Raw genomic sequence first — 21,112 nt, forward strand, 5'->3', positions numbered from 1 at the left:
CTGTAAATTCTAACAAGAGGGTGGGTAGTTTGAGGATATGTGTGCTGTTCCTTTAATTAGGTAGCAAGAAGCCGGGCATCATGGGTCTGTTTCTCCTTCTGGAGGCTGCTCCACATGGCTGATGACAGCCTTCGTTTATTAACAGTTTGCTCCTTTAGCTCAAGTGAAAGAGTTCTTTCAGTGCTATGTACGTGAAGATGCAAACACTGCTGATGACTGTGTGTGTGTGTGTGTGTGTGTGTGTGTGTGTGTGATGGGGGAAATAATATATGATATGTAATTAAACACTGTATCATAATACACACATACAAGGAGGCAGAATTAAGGTTTCACAGGTAACTATTATCCTTTCGGTCATGCCCCAAAGTTCATGACCATAGGTGAGGATGGGGATGTAGATCAACCTGTAAACCGAGAGCTTGATCTGAGAACTCAGCTCCTGCTTCACCACCATGGATTGGTACAGTGCCCGCATCACTTCCGCCGCCACACCCATCTGCCGGTTGATTTCACGCTCCCACAGAGATCATAGATACAAGCAGTGGAAATGAGGTTTCTCCACAGGGTGGCTGGGCTTACTCTCCGAGACAGGGTGAGGAGCTCGGCTATTTGGGAGAGCCTCGGAGTAGAGCTGCTGGTGCAGGCACCTGGGAAGCTTCCTTTCAAACTCTAACGGGCACATCTCACTGGGAGGAGGCCCCGAGGCCAATCCAGGACATGCTGGAGGCATTATATCTCTCAGTTGGCCTGGGAGTGCTGAGGAATCCCTCAGGAGGAGCTGGAACCTGTTGCGGAGGAAAGAGAGGTGTGGTCCTCCCTACTCTCAGTGCTGCCACTGCGACGCTCACCAGGAAAAGCAGCATAAAGAAGAAGAATGTAACTATTATTCTGGCATTTCCTAACTTTTGAGTGCTTAATTTTACAATCTTAATGTTTTAAGATAGGGATTTTTTGTAAGCAATATATATGAATCCTTAAGTTATTGTGAGGACCTTAGAATAGATGTAATTGTTGAAATGATTTTATACCACAAAATTGTATTTAGTAGTGTATTTACATGTTGTGTTAATATTTGTTTCCATGTTATTTTTTTAATTGTTTGTATCTTAATGGGAGTTGCTCCTTTAAAAACAGAGCGGTACACTTAGCCCCGGTCTACACTACGAGTTTAGGTCGAATTTAGCAGCGTTAGATCGATTTAACCCTGCACCCGTCCACACGACGAAGCCATTTTTGTCGACTTAAAGGGCTCTTAAAATTGATTTTGATACTCCTCCCCAACGACGGATTAGCATTGAAATCGACCTTGCTGGGTCAAATTTGGGGTAGTGTGGACGCAATTTGATGGTATTGGCCTCTGGGAGCTATCCCAGAATGCTCCATGACTGGACAGCGCTCTCAACTCCGATGCACTGGCCACGTAGACAGGAAAGCCCGTAAACTTTTGAATTTCATTTTCTGTTTGGCCAGTGTGGCGAGGTGATCAGCACAGGTGACCAAGCAGAGCTCATCAGCACAGGTGACCATGCAGTCCCAGCATGGACTGAACAGGAGATACTGCATCTTCGCTGTATGGGGAGATTAATCCGTGCTATCCAAACTCCGTTCCAAAAGAGGAAATGCTGGAATATTTGAAAAAATCTCCAAGGGCATGAAGGACAAAGGTTATAACAGGGACCCACAGCAGTGCCGTGTGAAGCCTACCTAAGAACCAGAGAGGCAAACAGCCGGTCCAGGTCAGAGCCCCAGACATGCCACCTCTATGATGAGCTGCATGCCATTCTAGGGGGTGCCCCTACAACTACCCCACCCCTGTGCTTCCCTCCTCTGCTACCTTGGCAGTTATCTCCCCATTTGTGTGACGAATTAATAAAGAATGCATGAATTTGAAACAACAATGACTTTATTGCCTCTGCAAGCGGAGATCAAAGTGGGGAGGGGAGAACAGTTGGCTTACAGGGAAGTAGAGTGAACCAAGGGGGTGGGTTTTCATTAAAGAGAAACAAACAAAACTTTCACACCATAGCCTGGCCAGTCATGAAACTGGTTTTCAAAGTTTCTGTGATGCACAGCGCGCCCTGCTGTGCTCTTCTAACCGCCCTGGTGTCTGGCTGCATGTAATCAGCGGCCAGGCGATTTGCCTCAACCTCACACCCCGCCATAAACATCTTCCCCTTACTCTCACAGATATTGTGGAGCACACAGCAAGCAGTAATAACGATGGGAATATTGGTTTCGCTGAGGTCTAACCGAGTCAGTAAACTGTGCCAGCGAGCTTTTAAATGTCCAAAGGCACATTCTACCACCATTATGCACTTGCTCACCTATAGTTGAACTGCTCCTTACTACTGTCCAGGCTTCATGAGCCATGGGAGCAAGGGGTAGTCTGGGGTAGGTGTGACCACGCGGTGCTGCCGACTAGGAGAGCAGCCTGAGGCAGAAGCCTCCAGCTGGCATGATATTCCAGGCAGGACTAAATCTCCATTAGATGAAACTTAAAGAAGAGAATGACCTGGAGTCATTCCCATTTTTGTCAAGGCACCCCGACTGACCTCACCGAGGTTGGCCAGGAACACCCACGTCTGCCCAGGCGCCCCAGACCAACCTAACCGAGATCGGCCAGGAGCACCCACGGGACGATGACAAAGGTTAGCAGTCATATTGTACCATCTGCTGTCCGCAAGGCAAGGGGATGCTGCTGTGTAGCACTGCTGTACTGCGTCTGCCAGCAGCACCCAGGAGACATACGGTGACAGAGAGCTGAGCGGGCTCCATGCTTGCTGTGATATGTTGTGGTATGTCTGCACGGGTAACCCAGGAAAAAAGGTGAGAAACAATTTTTTGCTGTTGCTTTCACAGAGGGAGGGATGGGGGCTTAACGACATGTACCCAGAACCACCAGCAACAATGTTTTTTCCCCATCAGGCACTGGGAGCTCAACCCCAGAATTCCAGTGGCCGGCGGAGACTGCGGGAACTGTGGGATAGCTACCACAGTGCAACACTCTGAAAGTCGACACTAGCCTCGGTACCGTGGACGCACACCACCGACTTAATGCGCTTAGTGGGGACACACACAATCGACTGTACCAAATCGATTTCTAAAAAAATCGACTTCTATTAAGTTGACCTAATTTCATAGTGTAGACATACCCTTAATTGCAGAGCATTTTCAGTGACTGTCTCTTCGGTGTTCGCACAATGCCTAGCACAGTGGTGTTCTGGTCCATGACTAGGGGGCCTAGGACTATGGTAATACAATAAATAAATAATATGAGACTGAGTGCAGTGTGGAAGGTTTTGCCTGTTTCCAGAAAGAGGAATAATTTTTCTTGTGTAAGCTCCAAAAAGAAAATAATTTGATTTAGTCAATTTATCTTTCAGGAAAGCAAGCCTCATTCTTCAAAGTGTAACATTTTGGGGGATTGGATGTCTGAGGGCTTTGCTAGTGAGCTACAGTCTTTCACCTGTAGGTTACCGGTCTGAATCTAGCCCAGCTCACCAGGTACCTGTTCCCATTTGGTGACCCATATAGGAAAGAAGTTTGGTGACACTCCATCCCTGTTCCCACACCACCATTACCACTAAGCTTTGCATTAATTGGTAGACGTAGCAGAGAGGCCAAAAACTGCGTGGGCCATGGAAACTGTTGTATCCCAAAAAGAACAGGAGTACTTGTGGCACCTTAAGTCTTTAAGGTGCCACAAGTACTCCTGTTCTTTTTGCGGATACAGACTAACACGGCTGCTACTCTGAAACCTGTTGTATCCCAGTTTTCCATAGAGGTAGAGTGCTTCAGATCAGGGCTGAGGCATAATAGCATGTTGTTGTGTTTTGGAAGTTTGTCCTGCTACTTCCCTGTATGTACATCAACGCTGTCAACCCAGTCCCCTTCACCACCACTAAATCCATACATTTTTTTTTAAGTGGAAATATACATACAGTTTAGTTAGTTATAAAATGCAAATAGCCCATTACAAAACATCACACACAGAACTATACAAAACTTGGCAGCTACACATAATCACACTTGGGCAGCTCTGTAACCTTTTCTGTTGTGATTCTTTTTTAGCATGTACCACTCACAGCTCCTTTGACAAGGTCTATATAATGCTGCCAACATCCTTTTATTGTTATATTTATTGCAGTCAGCTTCTCAGATGGAGAACCTTTCCCAGGAATGCTGAAGTGTCTTACAACATCTTTCAAAGGTTGATTTCCTTTCATTGTCACATGTTCCTAATATCTCTCGGAGTTGCTCAGGTTTTTTGCTTTATGGGTATTTTTGAGCTTTTTTGTTGAACGCACAGTGCATTGAAATATGCATCTTCATATTCTTTTTTTATATTTTGTGAGGGATGTTCAGGTTTTCCAAGGAAATGAACATCAGAATTTCTTCATTGTTTTGTCCATACTTTCCTGATCTAGAGTTAGGTCTGATGTCATCAACAAAATGTTTTCTGCCTCATTTCCCGTGGTGTATATAGAAAAATTGGTATTCCTCATTATAAGTCCTGATGTACTAGAAACTGTTTGAGATGGCCTATCCATTCTCACTACACTAATGTATCAGCAGCTTTGGGGGGGAATATTATTGTCACTGGCCTTGAAACGTAATAAATTATATATGCTTGGTTTTAATTCTTCTTTCTGACATTAATGTACTTTCAAGGCAACTTGTTCTTCCCCTCCCTCATTGCTCCTATAGAACTGCCCCCTCCATCTCTATTTCTGTTGGATTTAGGCATCTTTGCTGAAGCTGCTCTGTTTTTGGCCTGCAGCCCAGGTCTCAGCAGAGCAATCTCTTTAAGGAGTTTACATTTCCTAACCCTGCCTGCTATTCTCCTTAACTGTATTCTGCACTGGGGATTTTGCTGACCTCATAGCCTTCTTAGTGTGCTTAGCTCTTCTAGTAAGAGCTGTAAAACATTAACTCCATAAGTGCCTTTTAATACAAGGACTCCATTCTTTTTTCTATCTAATAGGTGTGTATCAGGTAAAGTAGGAAGCAGTATCAAGCAAAGGAAGGTACTCCACAAGCAAACCGTTGTTGTGGAAAGATATGTAGGCAAGGATGGGCATCTGAGGATGAGAGCACAGATGGGGAAATGCTGTACATGTTGGAGATGGACAGTTGAGAGAAGAAGAGGGGGTGGGAGAGGATGTGGATGACGAGCATGAATTTGGTAACAGAAGAGGGTTGAAAGGAAAGACAAGGTACAAGAGGGAAAGAAGAGGAAGAAAACCAGGAGACTGAAAAAAAGAGGTAGAAGAAGGAAAAATAATGGAAAATCCAAACTTTTGGACAATGCAAAGTTGGAAATTGTGGAGAAGAAACAAAAGAAGGCTAAGTATAGAAGGCTTCATGTCAAAAGTAATGACAATTTGTGTTTTCAGGGAAGGACCCCTGAATCTCCTTGCTAGAGTTGAGAATCAAAGCCTCCAACAAATTCTTGCTTTTGAGTTCTCCTGCACTGCACTGCATCTGCACTGATCTCTACTCCCTTGATATGTACCCACCCCACCTGCCTCCTCCAGATACAGACCATTCTGATTTAACTGCAATCTGTCTTCATCTGAATGTCTAGTCTTAACAGCTGAGCCCCATTTTGGCCTAATCAGCTTCTTCCCTCAGGCTCATGTTTATTTAAAAATAAATGCATCTAGACCACACTGCTGATTACAGTGTGGGCCAAATTCAGACCTGGGGTATGAAGATGCAACTCCATTGGCTCTGTCTGTTTTGCATTATACCACAATTCAATTATATAATGATGTTTTCATGCTATTTGCAAATATCACTTTCTTAGAGCCTATAGCTACAGTACCATTATCCCAGTTGCAAACAGTACTAGCTTACCCTGGATACCATGGCATTTCATAACATAAATGATGAAACTCCAAATTAAAATAAGATGCTTATGTAGAAATAGATTTGTACAATAACTTCTACAACAAATCATATTTGTTAATGTAAAAATAAACACACTGACAGTAGAAAGGAGGTTAAGGGGGAAAGTCCATTAGGGATTTCTCACCTGACAGCTGCATTTAGGAGAAGCTGACCCACCAGTGTCATTTCATTCTTCAAAGGAATAGCATCCCCCCTGCCAACTTCACACCTCAGGAATGCTGCTCTGAATTACAGAAAGAATCAAATATGCTATTGATAAAACCAAACATTGTGAGGACAGGCAGGGAGACAAGTTATTTTCATTTTTAGGCATGAAAAACACTATTTAGTTGATTCATGACTTGCCATTTGCTCAAACATTTGTGAATTATGCTGTTGTCTCTTGCTTTATTAAACCCCGTTCCTATGTGTGGTACACACACATTTAAACTTGCATAGAGTGCTAGACATAATCCATTACTGCCAAATACTGGGATTCCCCAGTCTGACACACTAATACAAGTGTTGACTCACCATATTATTTTTAGCACTATATTAAAAGGAATGTTTGACATCAAGTACTAAGATTTTAATCACTTTTGGGACAGCATATCCATATCTCTTGAATAATAAAAGATGAGAAAATGTTAAATTTAACAGTATGTGACTGGCATGAGTGCACACTGCATGGATTGTTTGAGATAAGGCAGCCAACAGATGTGGAATTGATGAGTCTTACTAATAGGAGACCTCATTTCAGCCAACTGCTACAAAATCTTAACTGAGCTTTCATGAGTGAGCAACATTATTTGAGGGAGAATTGCAGGTTGTGTGGATTAGTTAAATCTGTGTGCGCATGTATGGATATAGGTATATAATTACTGGTAAATTAAGAGGTATTTGTAAGATGTGTCATACATTTAGGTTAGAATTTTCCAAAGTACCCTAGTGATTTAGGAGCCTTAGTCCCATTGACGCTTAAAGAGATATCTAAGTACCACATTACTCTGAAAATAAGATTGAGGCTCCTAAATCTCTTAAGCACTACTAAAATTGTACCTCTAGTTTAGTATCTCATAAATAACATAACATAACATGAAACAGGGAAATGCAAAACATGGTTCCTCCTCCATAAAGGACCTACCTTTTCCTTGCTGCATAAATCATGAGATCAAAGAAGGCAAAATAACTTTTAGGACTAAAGGCTTCTATGGTAGTTTTCAGTTTGGAGTACCTGTTTCTCCCTTTTAAAACTGTAAATAACCCTAAACAGTGGGAGACGTATGTATTTTCAAGAATACCTGAATAGCAATCCATTCTCAGGAGAAATAAATAAATATGAGGGCGGGGGGTAGAGGGAGGAGGAGAAAAAAATATCACAGCTAAAATGGTTTCTTAGTAACTCACATAGAGCATTTTATCTATAATCTCTCCCAGAAAAAATGAGTCAAAATAGTTTCCTCAGACTTCAGTGGTAGGCTTAGACAATTTGGAACCAGAAGTACAGGCCACGATGCTGCAAACATGTAAGCAGTTTCTTAACTTTACTATCGTGAGTAGTCCTGTTGATTTCAGTTGGACTACTCAGGGTAGTAAAGTGAAGCACATGTACAAGTGTTTGCAGGTTTGGGACCTTAGTATGTTACTTAATTCATGTGACTAATATCAACCAACTCAACGTGAAAATGCACTGCAAAACCTTCCCGGGAATTTTTATCTAAGTATCCAGACAATGTGGAAATCTGCATTCCAAATCTTCAACATTTTCACTTGCAAGGAAAATCCATGTAAAGTACTGAATTTTCACAGAACCTCTGTGGAATCAAAATAGGCACAAATATTTTTCACAGTTCTAGTCCTCAGTCAAACTTTTCCAAACGTCAAATATTTGGGTTTTGTTCAGGTCAAGGAACATCAAAGGGTTGGGTTAGTTCTTATTTTATCTGAACCAGTTTATCCATCGCTAATAATACATTAATCTTTTAAGAGCAGATGTTTTTCCAACCAAGCCAGTGGTGGAAAAGGGAGATAAAAGGCCAAGATTAGCCTGGTTCACTAGAGACAACATCCCCCACCAAATTATATGACAAAAAAACTGTGGATTCAAAGCCCAAGATTAAAGCCTCCCTGAGCTTCTGTTTATATGCAGTATGTCTGCACTTAAGAAATTATTGACTTTAAAATGTATTTTCAATGATGTTTGGAATATATATTTGCTTTTAACTAGAAATAGAAGATGAAACCCATATTATATTTGTGCTTAGGAGGGATATTCCAAGTGAACAAGTGAAGCATGCAGATAGAGAACAGGCAAAGCGCGTTGTCTACTCAGTAGTTTATGGAGCAGGTAGGGATCTGTATAGAACTAGAAACAAGTTTATTCTCACTACTGTTTACTTTTTTAGATGATTAACTAGAGCTGCAATGGATTTGAGTTCATTTGAATTTTTAAAAGCTAGCCACACACTGAATTTCTGAAGGTGAATAACGTGATCTCAGAATATTGCATCTTGATTTTTTTTGACTATCATAAAATAGTCTATTTTAAAAATCATTCAGAATAATATAGCAGCATTAACATAATATAAAAGTTATTCCCTGGCTAATTTGATGCGTTGACTTATTTTGCATTTTGACTTCTAAGTACATCTGAGCTACTATAAGGAGACTCATGAATCAATGTAATTCAAACATCTGTCTTTACCTATCTAAAATTAGTATAATTCAGTATGGAATATCTTCTGCATACCACTGGTGGATGCATACATAGAAGATGAATGAAGTTGTTATCGGATCAAGGTCAGAATTTGGCCTTGAATGTTATTTTTATTAACCTCCCTGTACTGTACCATAAGTGTAAATAGTACTTTACAAAATATTGTTGAGAAATAAGGTTTCTGCTCTTTGGAGCTCAGTATTTAATTCAGACAAAAATAGGCATACCACAATTCCTTTAATATTGATGAAATTTCTGTTTTAATAAAATGGGCTTCTCTTGTATACTTGACTGTCATGATCTCATACCACTATGTAAAGGATTTTCCTTTATTATCCCATTCATTTAACTATTTAATCTATTTTTAGATGTGCAGATTTTTTTCTTAATCTACTATAAAGTACTTCAATTTATATAGCCTTCCTAAAGGTAACCTGCAAAAGGAAAAATAGAGTATACAAAGTAAAGGGAAGGTCTCCCCCTGAAAAGATTTTGCTTGAAACAAGTGAAGATTCTGAATAAAAAATCACTTCCCCTCTCACTTTCCTGGAATTTGTCTTCTCGTTAAGAAATAATTTTTTCCAAGGCTTGGATTTCTACTGTAAAGAATAAATAACATTCAGGCATTTCTACATCATGAAAAAAATAAAAGACCCAAGCCCAATTTTTATTCCTTTGCATATCACCTTTAATATTTATATGGATGATAGACTGACAAATGCTAGTGCTCTTAAAGGCAAATTTACTAACACAACTCATTGATTTAACTGTTTAATAAAACATTGAAATAAGACATCTGGTAGCACTATAGACCCTAAAACATTTAAAAACTAGAGCCATACAGTAATATCTTGATATAACTACACTTGTATGTGACTTAGAATCATAGTGGTAAGGGACCACAAAGGTTATCTTGTCTAACCCAGTGCCAAGGTGTGGGATTTGTTGGGTCTAAACCATCCAAGACAGATGGCTATCCAGCCTCCTTTTGAAAACCTCCAGTGAAGAAGCTTCCACAACCTCCATAGGAAGTCTGTTCCATTGTCCTACTGTTTTTACAGTTAGATTAATTCTCAGGAAAAGCTTCCTAAATCTGCTATGCTGTAGTTTGAACCCATTGCCTGTTGTCCTGCCCTCTGTGGAAAGAGAGAACAACTTTTCTGCATCTTTTTAATGGCAGCCTTTCAAGTATTTGGAGGCCACTATCTTGTCTCCCCTCAGTCTCTTCTTTTCCAAACTAAATATACCCAGTTCCTTCAGCCTTTGCTCTTATGGCTTGCATTCCATCCCTTTGATCATCTTTGTCACTCATCTCTGGATTCTTTCCAGTTTCTCCACATCCTTTCTGTACATTGGTGACCAAAACTGGACACAATCCATCAGCTGAGGACTAACCAGTGCTAAGTAGAGTGGAACTATCATCTCCCATTGCATTGCTGACTCATGTTGAGGTTGTGATCCACCACAACACCCAGATCCTTCTCAGCAGTGCTGCTGCCAAGCAGTTACCCCCATTCTGTATTTGTGCATTTGGTTTTCTTCCCTAAGTGTAGCACCTTAAATTTGTCTGTGTTGAATTTCCTTTTGTTGTCTATACATCAGTTCTCCAATTTATCCAGATCCCTTTGAATTTTAGCTCTATCCTCCAAAGTATTGGCAAACCCCCTAGCTTTGTGTCATCTGAAAATTTGATGCTACATCCAGGTCATTAATAAAGATGTTAAACAACACTGGACCTAGAATAGATCCCCGTGGTACCCCATTTGAGACCTCCCTACAATCTGATATCATTCCATTACTAATTACTCTTTGTTTGCAGTTGTTTAACCAATTATGTATCCACTTAATGGTGGTTCCATCAAGCCCGCATTTCTCCAGGTTACTTATCAGAATGTCATGTGGGACTATGTCAAAAGCCTTGATGAAGTTCAGGTATATTATGTCCACCACATTCTCCCTATCCATCAAACCGTTACCCTGTCAAAGAAGGAAATCAAGCTGATTTGGCATGATTTGTTCTTGGTAAATCCATGCTGGATGCTAATGTTCCTTCATCCTCCAGGTATTCTCAAATTGAATGCTTTATACATTGCTCTAGTAGCTTCCCATGTATCGAAGTCAGATTGACTGGTCTATAGTTCCCCGGCTCCTTCCTTTTCCCCTTTTTAAAGATGGGCACTATGTTAGCCCTTCTTCAATCTTCCGGGACCTCTCCTGTCATCCATGAGTTTGCATATATTATTGCCAGTGGCTCTGAGATTTCCTCAGCTAATTCCTTCAGTACCCTCAGGTGAATAGCGTCAGGCCCCGCTGATTTGAATTCATTCAAATTGTTCAGAAGATCTCTGATGTATTCTTTACTTATCCCAATCTGCATCTCTTCCCCTTTATTGTCTATAGTAAGTTCACTTTACATTTTATTTTATATGAGAAGACTTAAGCAAAGTAGGCATTGAGCAGCTTTGTCTTTCTATCATCTTCGGTTACCAGCTCACCTTCTCCACTGAGCAGCGGACTCACACCATCCTTGATCTTTCTTTTTTGTCTGACATTAGTAGTCTTCAGGAATTCTTCCCCCATTTCAGAGAGCTCTACCTATTTACAAATTTAGTTATGTTTGAAGCGCAACATAGCAAATGAAGAAAACAAAATGATGATCATATCATATAGTTCTTTTCTGGTCGTTGATCCTTTAGATTACACTTGGATTACATTTTCAAGGTCTTCCACGAGAGCTAGATATGTACTTAAAAAACAAAAACAAAACCCCTGAGACTCTCACCTAATCACTGGCCTCCAGAAGTTAGTACTTTAACACACAAACCAAACAGCATGAGAAGTGACAACACTGCAGACTTCCTGTTTACTTTGAAGCAATTCACTTCACCTGTGCCTTGTTCATCTGTAAAAAAATATAATGAGGAGCACCAAAGTATCTGTTAATTAATTAATTAAATCCTAAATTAGGCCATGTCTATATGTACAGCACTGCGGGGGTACAGCTGTACAGATAGCGCATCTGTTAAAATGAGTGAGTGGCATAAGCTATGCTGGTGGGAGAAGCTCTCTTATTGACATAGTGCTGTGCACATGAGTGCTTATGTCAGTGTAACTTACGTCACTCGGGGGGTGGAATATTCACATTTGTTACAGTTCTCTTGTGAAGCCACAAGCAGTTTCCTAACTGATATAGACAGACTCTGGTAATTCAGTTTTCTGAACAATGAATGAGAAATTTTGGGGAAGTGGGGGAGAGTTAAATTAATTGGTCATCAAACAATAATACAACACTGGAATAATTCCATTAGGAGTCATCCCAGATGTCTTGCAAATTTCTGATTTTAGCACCTTGGCTATATTTGTTCTTCTAGACATCTGTGCAGCTCCTGACATAGCTGAGTACAAAATACTACAGAATTGTTATGAAATGTACATCAGACTGACAGTGATGGCATTTGGGTGGCTGAAATCCTCCCTCTCTCAAAAATGCAAGCTAGTTTCTCTTGACATTATTACTGGGACAACTAATATTTTATATCTCTGGTGCTTCAAGACATTGCCTTTCAGCAAATGTTATTTGCAGACACAATGTTGTTTTTGTTTCTATGTAGCTGACACCTAAATATCTGTCTTTGAAGGCTAAAATCAATAATGTTGATGTATGGTTTTATTTGCACTTGAACTACTTGGTTCATAAATTTCTTTAAATTGTATCTCTTAACTTTTAATCTCATACCATGGAAAACTCTGATCTCATTTTTCTCTCATACTCCTTTGCTTTATCTTTTTACATATTCACTTTGATATAGTTTTACTTATAACACATATCTAGATGCTGGGTAAGTCTTGTTGTGACTTTCTCTACACTTACTTTAAAATCTATTCTTTTTCTTCCATCCCTCCTGTTAAAACCTTGGTCCATGCCTTGATCATCTCTTGTTTCAATTACTGAAGTCTTCTTCTCTGTTGCTTCCATGCATTCCACTTCTCTGGCTTGTCCAAAACACCCTACCTAAAATCATTCGTCCCCCTCATCCCTATCCTCACATCTCTTCATTCACTTCCCTGCTTATTCAACGTTGAATTAAATCTCCTTATCCTCATAGCAAGGCTCTGCATAAATTTGCCCCTGACTAGTTTATGAATAAAAATGAACAAAAACTAAGAACCCTGCAGGATACATGGTATGAATCTAAAATACAGATATTATCCTAAAATTTGTATTTAAACTATTAAGATGTAATATGCAGTGGGGAAAGCCTCTGCTGAGTGGCACCCAAATTTCAGTAAGGCATTTCAGTGATGAGTATAGTCCTTTCCTAATCAGTGAAAACACTTAAGCTTAAAATGAAACATATACTTAAGTAGTTTGCTGAATCAGGACCTTGGTGTATGTGATCATCCAAATTTGTGAAAATAACTACAGTGGTCGTATTCCATTAGTCAATATACAGTTCAGTACTAATATTTATAACAAACCAATATTTAAATGATTTTCTGTTCTACATTATTGTGCACAAGGTAAAGAACGTCTTGCTGGATGTTTGGGAATTACGCCTCTTCAAGCTGGTCAATTTATAGAGAGTTTTCTGGTGAAATACAAGAAAATTCATGACTTTACAAAGAAAACCATTGAGCAATGCCACAATGAAGGTAATAAAACCTATAAGATGCATTCTTGTTTACTGTTCAGCTGCTATGTTACATTTTACAATAAGGACAGAGACTCAACTCAGATAATGCTTGTAGGATGAGAGAAAAAGTTTAAAGAAATGATGAAAATATCCACCCCTGATTAAGGTCTGTCCTGTGTTATGCTGGCAAACTGGGAGGATCTGGTTGGATCCACCACAGCTGCTGCTTCCCAGATATTGTTTTACTGGGAATGCTCTTTAGCATTTGTGAATGGTAAGAAGTTCCTTTCTTTTGAATATGGCTCTCAACGGCCAGTTATCCATATTTAAAGTTACTTTAAGATTAACTTATTGCAATGCAATGTACATACCACCATATCGTCAAACTAGTTAGAAGTTGCTGCTAGGGCATAACACAGCCTGCTTAGTAAGCACTGTTTCACAAAGAGAGCACATTATGCCTGTGGCCGTGATCTGCACTGGCTACCCCATGATTTTTTGGTGAGCTTTTAGGTATCAAAGGCTATAAAGCACTAAAAGATATGAACTCAAAACACCATCTGTGTGTCCCATGTAATATCACAGCAGATGTGATCCTCTGAAGAGTCTAAGCTAACAATTTAGTGGCTGTCTACACTTAAAGCAATGCAGCGGCACAGCTGCACTGGTGCAGCTGTGTCGCTGTAGCGCTTAGTGAAAATATTAATTATGCCGATGTGAGAGCTTCTCCCATCCACTCCCCAAGAGGCAGTAGCTATCTCAATGGAAGAAGCCCCCTGTCAACATAGCACTGTCTATGCTTGGGGTTAGTTCGGTACAACTGCGTCGCCCAGTGGGGTGGATTCTCCACTCCCCTGAGCAACGTAGTTATATCAACATATGTTGGTCTAAACCTTAGATTTGGGTTGGTGGCAGGATGTCCTCAGTGAGGGGTTTTTCACTTTAGAATTAACTTTTTGCTTTTCGTCCAGCAGACCACCACTAAACTCACCTGTTCTTTTCTTAAACTTTCTCAGAGGAGAAGGTTGGTTGAGGAATGATAGGATAGAGTAAAGGTCTGTTTTTTCAAAGGTTGATCTGATCTGTTTAATGTCTGTGTTGCTACTTTTGGTAGTGCATCAAGAGTGTTTGATAGGCATAATTGAAACATCGAAATATATAATAATAAACATTTAGTGCTCAATGTAGGCAAAGTTATTGGCATCTTGACTCTCTATGCTTAGTTTTGAATTTGTGTGCATGTGCACATGCATGAAGGCTTGTAGAGCTGTTCAGGAAAAAAGGAGAATAATTAGCAACAAGACAAGGCTGTTCCTAGGAGCATTGGTACCGCTTGGTGCAAATCGCGTAAGATGCCTCCCGAACAAGTTGCCTAGTCATTTACTTGGTGCTTTCTTCCTCACACCAACCTACCTGATCTCTTAAGATGTGTCACTTCATCCTAAAGTTTTTCTAGGTTCTTCTTTGAGTACTTGCCCATGTATATTATTACTCCTGGGGGAATTCTGTGTCACTGTGTGGCGCAGAATTCATGTCTCGCACAGATTTATTTGCTTTCCCTCATAAAAATGACTTTCTGATGGGGAAACAAAGGGAAGCTGCATAGGCGGTCATGTGCCGCTCCCCAACAGCATGGGTGCGTCGTTTTGGGTGCCTGGAGCAGCCAATGGAGAGGTAAATCACTGGGGGGGAGGGCAGGCCTGGGAACACCCCAGCTGGTGCTGGGTCAGACCTACCCCCCATCTGCCTTATGTCCATGCATCTGGACCCCCCCATACCCAGTCTCCGCCCTGCCGAGCCTCACCCCCCACACCCAGAACTCCCCCACTGAGCCACCTGTACCCTAACCCCCACCCCATCGAGCCCTGCACCCGGAGCCCTGCTGCACCCAGAGCCACCACTACCTGGCCCTTCCCAGCCCCATCCAGGCCAGTCGCTCCTACCCTGCGCTGGGCTCAGCTGCTAGTCCCTGCTGGATTGAGGGAGGGGTAGGAGCGCACTTCCCCTGCACAGAGCATTTGGGGCTGGACCAGGGCTGGAGCTGGCTGCATTGAGGTGGGAGACCACACGGCAGCCTTCCTCCGCCTGTCCCCCCCCCCAGACACAGACCTCTGGCATGGGCCCAGCCCTTGTGCTATGTCAGGGTCAGGTGCAGCTTCGCCGCTGAGTCTGTGTCCCAGAGGGGAATGAGCTACAGGGTGATCTCCCACCTCTGTGCAGCCAGTGGCCTGTGCTCCCCAGTGCCATGCTGGAGCCTCCACATTTATTTATTGACATAAAATCTGCAGAATTTTGCAGAATTTTAAAATATTGTGTGCAGAATTTTTTTGGTGCAGCATTTTTAATTTTTTGGTGTAGAATTCCCTCAAGAGCAGTATTAGATTCCACTCTTGATCAGATGTGGCCCATGCACTTAAGATTGGAGTCTTTTGGCCAGCAGTGTCTGCTGGGGCCATGCATGCATCCTGGATGTCCTTGCACTCCCATACTACAAGCATAAAAGGGAGTGCAGGACCAACCATCACTCACCACCTGGGGCTCCAGTTGGGGAGCAGGGTTGGGGTGCAGGGGTTTGCCCCATTCTGGCACCCACCCACCCACAAGCCCCTATGCCCCAACCCCGCTCGTTGGCAGGAGCACTGGGTGGAGCGGGGCAAGCCCCCGTGCCCAGACCTCACTCCCCAGCAGGAGTGCCAGGCAGGTGGAGGGGGTTGGGGCACGGGGCGCCTATTTTTCCGGGAGTCCCCAGTTGGCCAGGGCCCCTGGGCATGGCCCCATTGACCCAGTGGCTATGCCACTGCTTCACCTCTCTCATTACTTCACTCCTAGGGTATGGATATTCACTACAGACAAATGGGAATGTGTAGAGGGCACAGGATTTAATACAAGGAGAGTCTGCAGCTGTTGCCCCCCCCAAACCCCCCCCCCATTCTCCATGGCCCTGCAGCCACAGATACTAAATACAGTTCAAGAGCACAAATGCTGACTGATGCACAGAAGAAATAAGTAAACATTTTGCCTCTTGAATTGGATTATGGCTTTGTAACTCTGAGGCTGAATTTTTGTGGGCCAGCAGCCATGAGGTCTATTTAATGAAGAATAGGTTCCTTGGGCTGTTTTATGCTGGAGTACATAATATATCAATATAATGCAGTAAAATTTGACATGAGCAGGGTTCATTCTGGGAAAGGAGGTCTTATTCAGCAAGTATCTCAAAGAGAAAAAAAGAGGACAGGTTTTAAAATTTTACAGTAATTTCTAATGAATAATAAGATGATGAACCAATTCCTTCACTACCCCCAAACAATGACTTATGAAAATGTAAGTTTAATAAAATAAATATATAATTTGTAAAAGTGCACTGGTCTGTTGAGTGCATGCATACATTCTAGCCCCAATGACAAACTCCTCAGCCCTGTCAGAAGGGAACATTCTGGGACCTGTAGTTTCCCCCAGCTAGAGCACATGACCAGGGAGGAGTTATGGGGCTGGAGGATCAAGTGACTGCTTTGGGAAGGGGGACTATATAAAAAGAAGCCTGATCTCACTCTGAGAAAGTCAAGGTAGAGACATTACCTGGAGGGAGACTCTCCAAAGTGTAAGACTTGAGAAAATTGCTACTGTAATACAAGAATCACTGTAGTCACTCACCAGAAGGCCAGTCACGAGTGTCTCTTGTTCAACAACTAAGTTTCAGGTGCCCATCCCTGCCAAAAGACATCTCTGTTTCCATTCAGTTGTATGTATAAGAGACCAGGTAGATAATAGAGAGATCTGCTTTGAAGCTTCATTGCAATTAATAGAAAAGATTTTGAGGCACTTAAGGCATTACCCACTGCAGATAATCAAGCAAAAAGAAAATTATTTGCCTGTCTGGTAAGTGGAGCTTTTCAAGATATGTTGGCCAGATATGTATTCACTCTTGGTGACCTAACATCTCAGACTGGAAAGAAGGTGTGAATTTTTAAGTGAGAGTAATTAACCATTGGAACAATTTACCAAAGGTCCCAGTGGATTCTACATCAAGAGTGGAGGTTTTTCTAAAAGATCTGCTCTAGGAATTATCTTGAGGGAAGTTCATGGCTTGTGCTACACAAGAGGTCACACTAGATGATCACAATGGTCCCTTCTGGCCTTGGAATCTGTGCTTGAGGCTGGCCAGCAGTGTCTGTTGTGGCCATGTATGCACCCTGAGTGCCTTCATGCCCCTGTCCCAAGGGCATAAATGGCAGTGGGCCCAACAGCCAATCAGTTCTCTGTCCACTACAGAATCCAATCTATAAAAGGAATCAATAATAGAGGGGAAGGAAGGTAGGTCATGAAATATATATATATAATATATATATAATATGAAGAACACAGAGAACACATCACGAAGAATTGAAGCTACTGTACAGGTAAGCAACTTTTCTAGATCTAGATATATTCCAGTCTTAGTGACTCACAAGAAGTGACATGATGTAATTTGGTGGATGCTTGGAGTCTATCTAAAAATGGATTTCAATACAGTCCTGCCATAAGAAATGCCTGCTCTGAAAGCTTCTACTAATTAATAGTATTTGGTAAATTGGAGAGAGTCCAGAGGAGAGCAACAAAAACGATATAAAGTTTAGACAACCCTGACCTATCAGGAATGGTTAAAGAAACTGGGCATGTTTGACCTTGAGAAAAGAAGACTAAAGGGAGACATAACAGTCTTCAAATATGTTAAAGGCTTTTATAAAGAGGACAATAATCAAATGTTCTCCATGGCCACCAAGGGTAGGACAAGAAGTAACTGGCTTAATCTGCAGCAAGGGAGATTTAGATTAGATATGAGGAAAATCTTTCTAACTATAAGGATAGGTAAGTAATTTTCTCAGATACTTCTGCAGGCTGAAAATGATCTGGGAATGTTTGAGGTTGCACAGTTCTTTCTCTATGAGATGGAGTTGGGAGAATGCCCATGTTAAGGACTGCACGGTTTCCAGTATAGCCATGCAAGGATTTTCTATGGATAAGACATAAAGGCCCAAGGAAAACACTATGATGTTTAAGTTTGTAGGAGACCCAAGACTCCATATCTGACCCATAGAATTCAGAAGAAGAGGCTTTAGGGGAATAGATAGATGATCCCTTCCCACTGTGTTGTGAGTCAGATGAAGAATAAGAGAATACCACCTCTAAAGGAGGGGCTGCTGAGGCAGGATCACTGGGTGTAATATTGGAGCAGCTGTTGTGCTGGGGAGGAGGTCAGTATTGATATAACAGTGGCATTCATACCAGAGGACTGTAAAATTCAACCAAAAGTAAACAACACTCCAGCTCCTCCAAAACTTGGAGATCCTTTGGAACCACATATTTTCCTGGCAGTGATTTAGGTGGTATGGTGAATCTTTGGGCTCAGGTATAACCAAATGGAGTACCCGGTGTCAATGTACTCCATGTGTCATAATAGTAAGCAGGGCCAAGGAAGAGGTTGCCACTGGTTCTCAAGCACTTGGTGGTAAGTGCTGGGGCCGGAGCAGAGCCAGGTCTGGGGAGTGGGCCTGGACACTAAGTGGGTGGGCGATAGCCCACCCAGGTCCACCCGTGGCTATGCCTCTGGTGCGAAGTTGTAGATATTTGACATTTTCTTTTTTAGTGTATTATCAGAACTGTCAAAGAATATATATACTCACTCCAAAATACATAACATACTTTTCAATACAAACACTTTGTAGAAAAAATCAGCAATTTGCAATCAATTGTTACCAGTCACAGTGAAGAAGAGTGCATTGTCATCAAATTTGTTACTTTAATAACCGCAACTAATCCTGTGTCAGGAAAATTACTTTTCTCAGAACAAGGTGAGTGAGGTAATATCTTTTATTGGACCAACTTCTATTGGTCAGAAAGACATGCTTTTGAACTTACACAGAGCTCTTCTTCAGGTCTGGGACACTTACTCAGCTAAATATAAATGGAACAGGTTGTTTAGCATAAATGGTTAACACATATTTCAAGGGACCATTCAAGGTGAAGTGACCTATTAACACCCATCCAATCATAAGGCGGAAACAAAGGGTGGGGGAAGCAGCTGGTGGAGAGGCTTTTTGTAATAAGCCATAATTTCAGTTTCTATTCAGTCCATGATTTTTAGTGTCTAGCAAAGTTATGAATTTAAGCTCCCTTGCTCATCTTTTGAAAATGTTGTGCAGGTTTCCTTTGAGGATGAGGACTGATAGGTCAGATATAGAGTGATTGCTTTGTGAAAAGTGTTCACCTACAGGTGATATGGTAGTTTTGTGTTTTATCATTTTCCTAGAACAGCACTTTCAACCTCTTTTTATAACAGCATATAATTGATTCAGACTTTTATTCACAGGAGACATGATGTTCCTTGTTTATTCTTTGCAGTGCTTAAAAAATTACTATAAACATGGGTTTTAGAGACCAGGTGGGTGAGGTAATATTTTTTATTGAACCAATTTCTGTGGTGAAAAAGACAAGCTTTCAAGCTACACAGAGTTCTTTTTCAGGTCATCACCTCCTCCAGCAACAGAAATTGGTCCAATAAAAGATATTACCTCACCCACCTTCTCTCTCTAAAATCCTGGGACCAGTGCAGCCACAACAACACTGTACAAAACCATGGGCTGTCATTTCATGCCATAATTGCATTAATAAGTTAGTTCTACTAAGCAGTAGTGGATTACTGCAAATATTTAAAGCCACAAATAAGTCCTAAACATCCTGTTTGATGAAGTGCTACTCAAGCAATATATTTTGTTTAGATCTACTTAAAATAATATAGCTTTCTTTTCTTGAAAGATGTGTCAAAAAACATTCCCACTTCTGAGATAATGAATCCATGATCTGAGTATATAACCGGCAAAAGTCCCATAGCTAAAATCCTTGGCTGTGAGCCATTGCAGGGATGGAAGACACCTGTCTCTACTTGCGTCCATTACGAGCTGTCAGCAATGATATAACCAGTATACCTATACCAGCAAACCCTCCTAGAGGAGGTGCAATTTTTGCTGGGAAAGGTTGTTTTGCTGGTATAGCTTATATCAGTTTACTGAATAAAATAAGCTATACCAGCAAAAGGACTTTTTTGCATCTGAGTCTATACTGGGGCTTTTGCTGGCATTGGCATATTGCTTAGGGGTGTAATTTTTTTTCCACAGTGCTATCCGACATAGCTATACCAGCAAAATTTTTAAGTTTAGACCAGGCCTGAGTAACTTCAACCTCTAATGATGTGAACTGGAATTGGGTGTGCTTGATGCCTTGCAGGGTTAGAGTAATGGAGATAACAGTGATATGTGGTTGCATCCACTTTTCACTCTACCCGTCAGACTACTTTTAAATAGCTGGGGAATAAATGTTGAAACAAGTGACTTAGACCATTTTCAATATTGGCCAAAAGCATCAGGAAATTGCTGACAACTTCATATTGGAAGATTTGTTTCAAATCTGATATTTAACCACCCCATTAACACTATTTTCTATTTTACATATCAAAAGGATATGTGGTTTCTATCATGGGACGTAAAAGACATTTGCCTAATATCAATGCTCGAGACTACAGACTACGTACTCAAGCAGAGAGGCAGGCTGTCAACTTTGTTGTCCAAGGTAAAAAAAAAAAAAAAAGAGGTTTAATTTCCTCTAACTGGGTGGAGGTTGACAAATGAAGTCAACAGACAAGAAATAATAAATGGGTGGCATGAATTAATTTTGTATTTTACAGCTTTACGTGACAGAAGTATGAAACACTCACTAGCCTGTAGGGAACAAGAACACAATGGTATACTACAATACTCTATGGTAGCTAGCTGTATGAGGTGGAAGGTTACTGCTGCTGCACTTCAAATGCAGTTCTCCTAAGGCTGTCTCTTTTTGG

General features: G+C 41.3%; 1 protein-coding gene across 3 annotated transcripts in view; it reads left to right on the plus strand.

Annotated features, from left to right (window-relative positions):
• POLN (DNA polymerase nu) overlaps positions 1 to 21,112 on the plus strand; it is a 258,875-nt gene that overhangs the window by 171,333 nt on the left and 66,430 nt on the right. For all 3 annotated transcript variants that reach the window (XM_045017374.1, XM_045017372.1, XM_045017373.1), the window contains 3 exons: positions 8,157 to 8,239; positions 13,130 to 13,261; positions 20,734 to 20,844. In XM_045017374.1, coding sequence (XP_044873309.1) covers positions 8,157 to 8,239; positions 13,130 to 13,261; positions 20,734 to 20,844 — 326 coding nt within the window. The remainder of the gene's footprint in view (positions 1 to 8,156; positions 8,240 to 13,129; positions 13,262 to 20,733; positions 20,845 to 21,112) is intronic.

Source organism: Mauremys mutica, chromosome 5 (assembly GCF_020497125.1).
Source record: "Mauremys mutica isolate MM-2020 ecotype Southern chromosome 5, ASM2049712v1, whole genome shotgun sequence".
NCBI classification, from domain to species: domain Eukaryota; kingdom Metazoa; phylum Chordata; order Testudines; family Geoemydidae; genus Mauremys; species Mauremys mutica.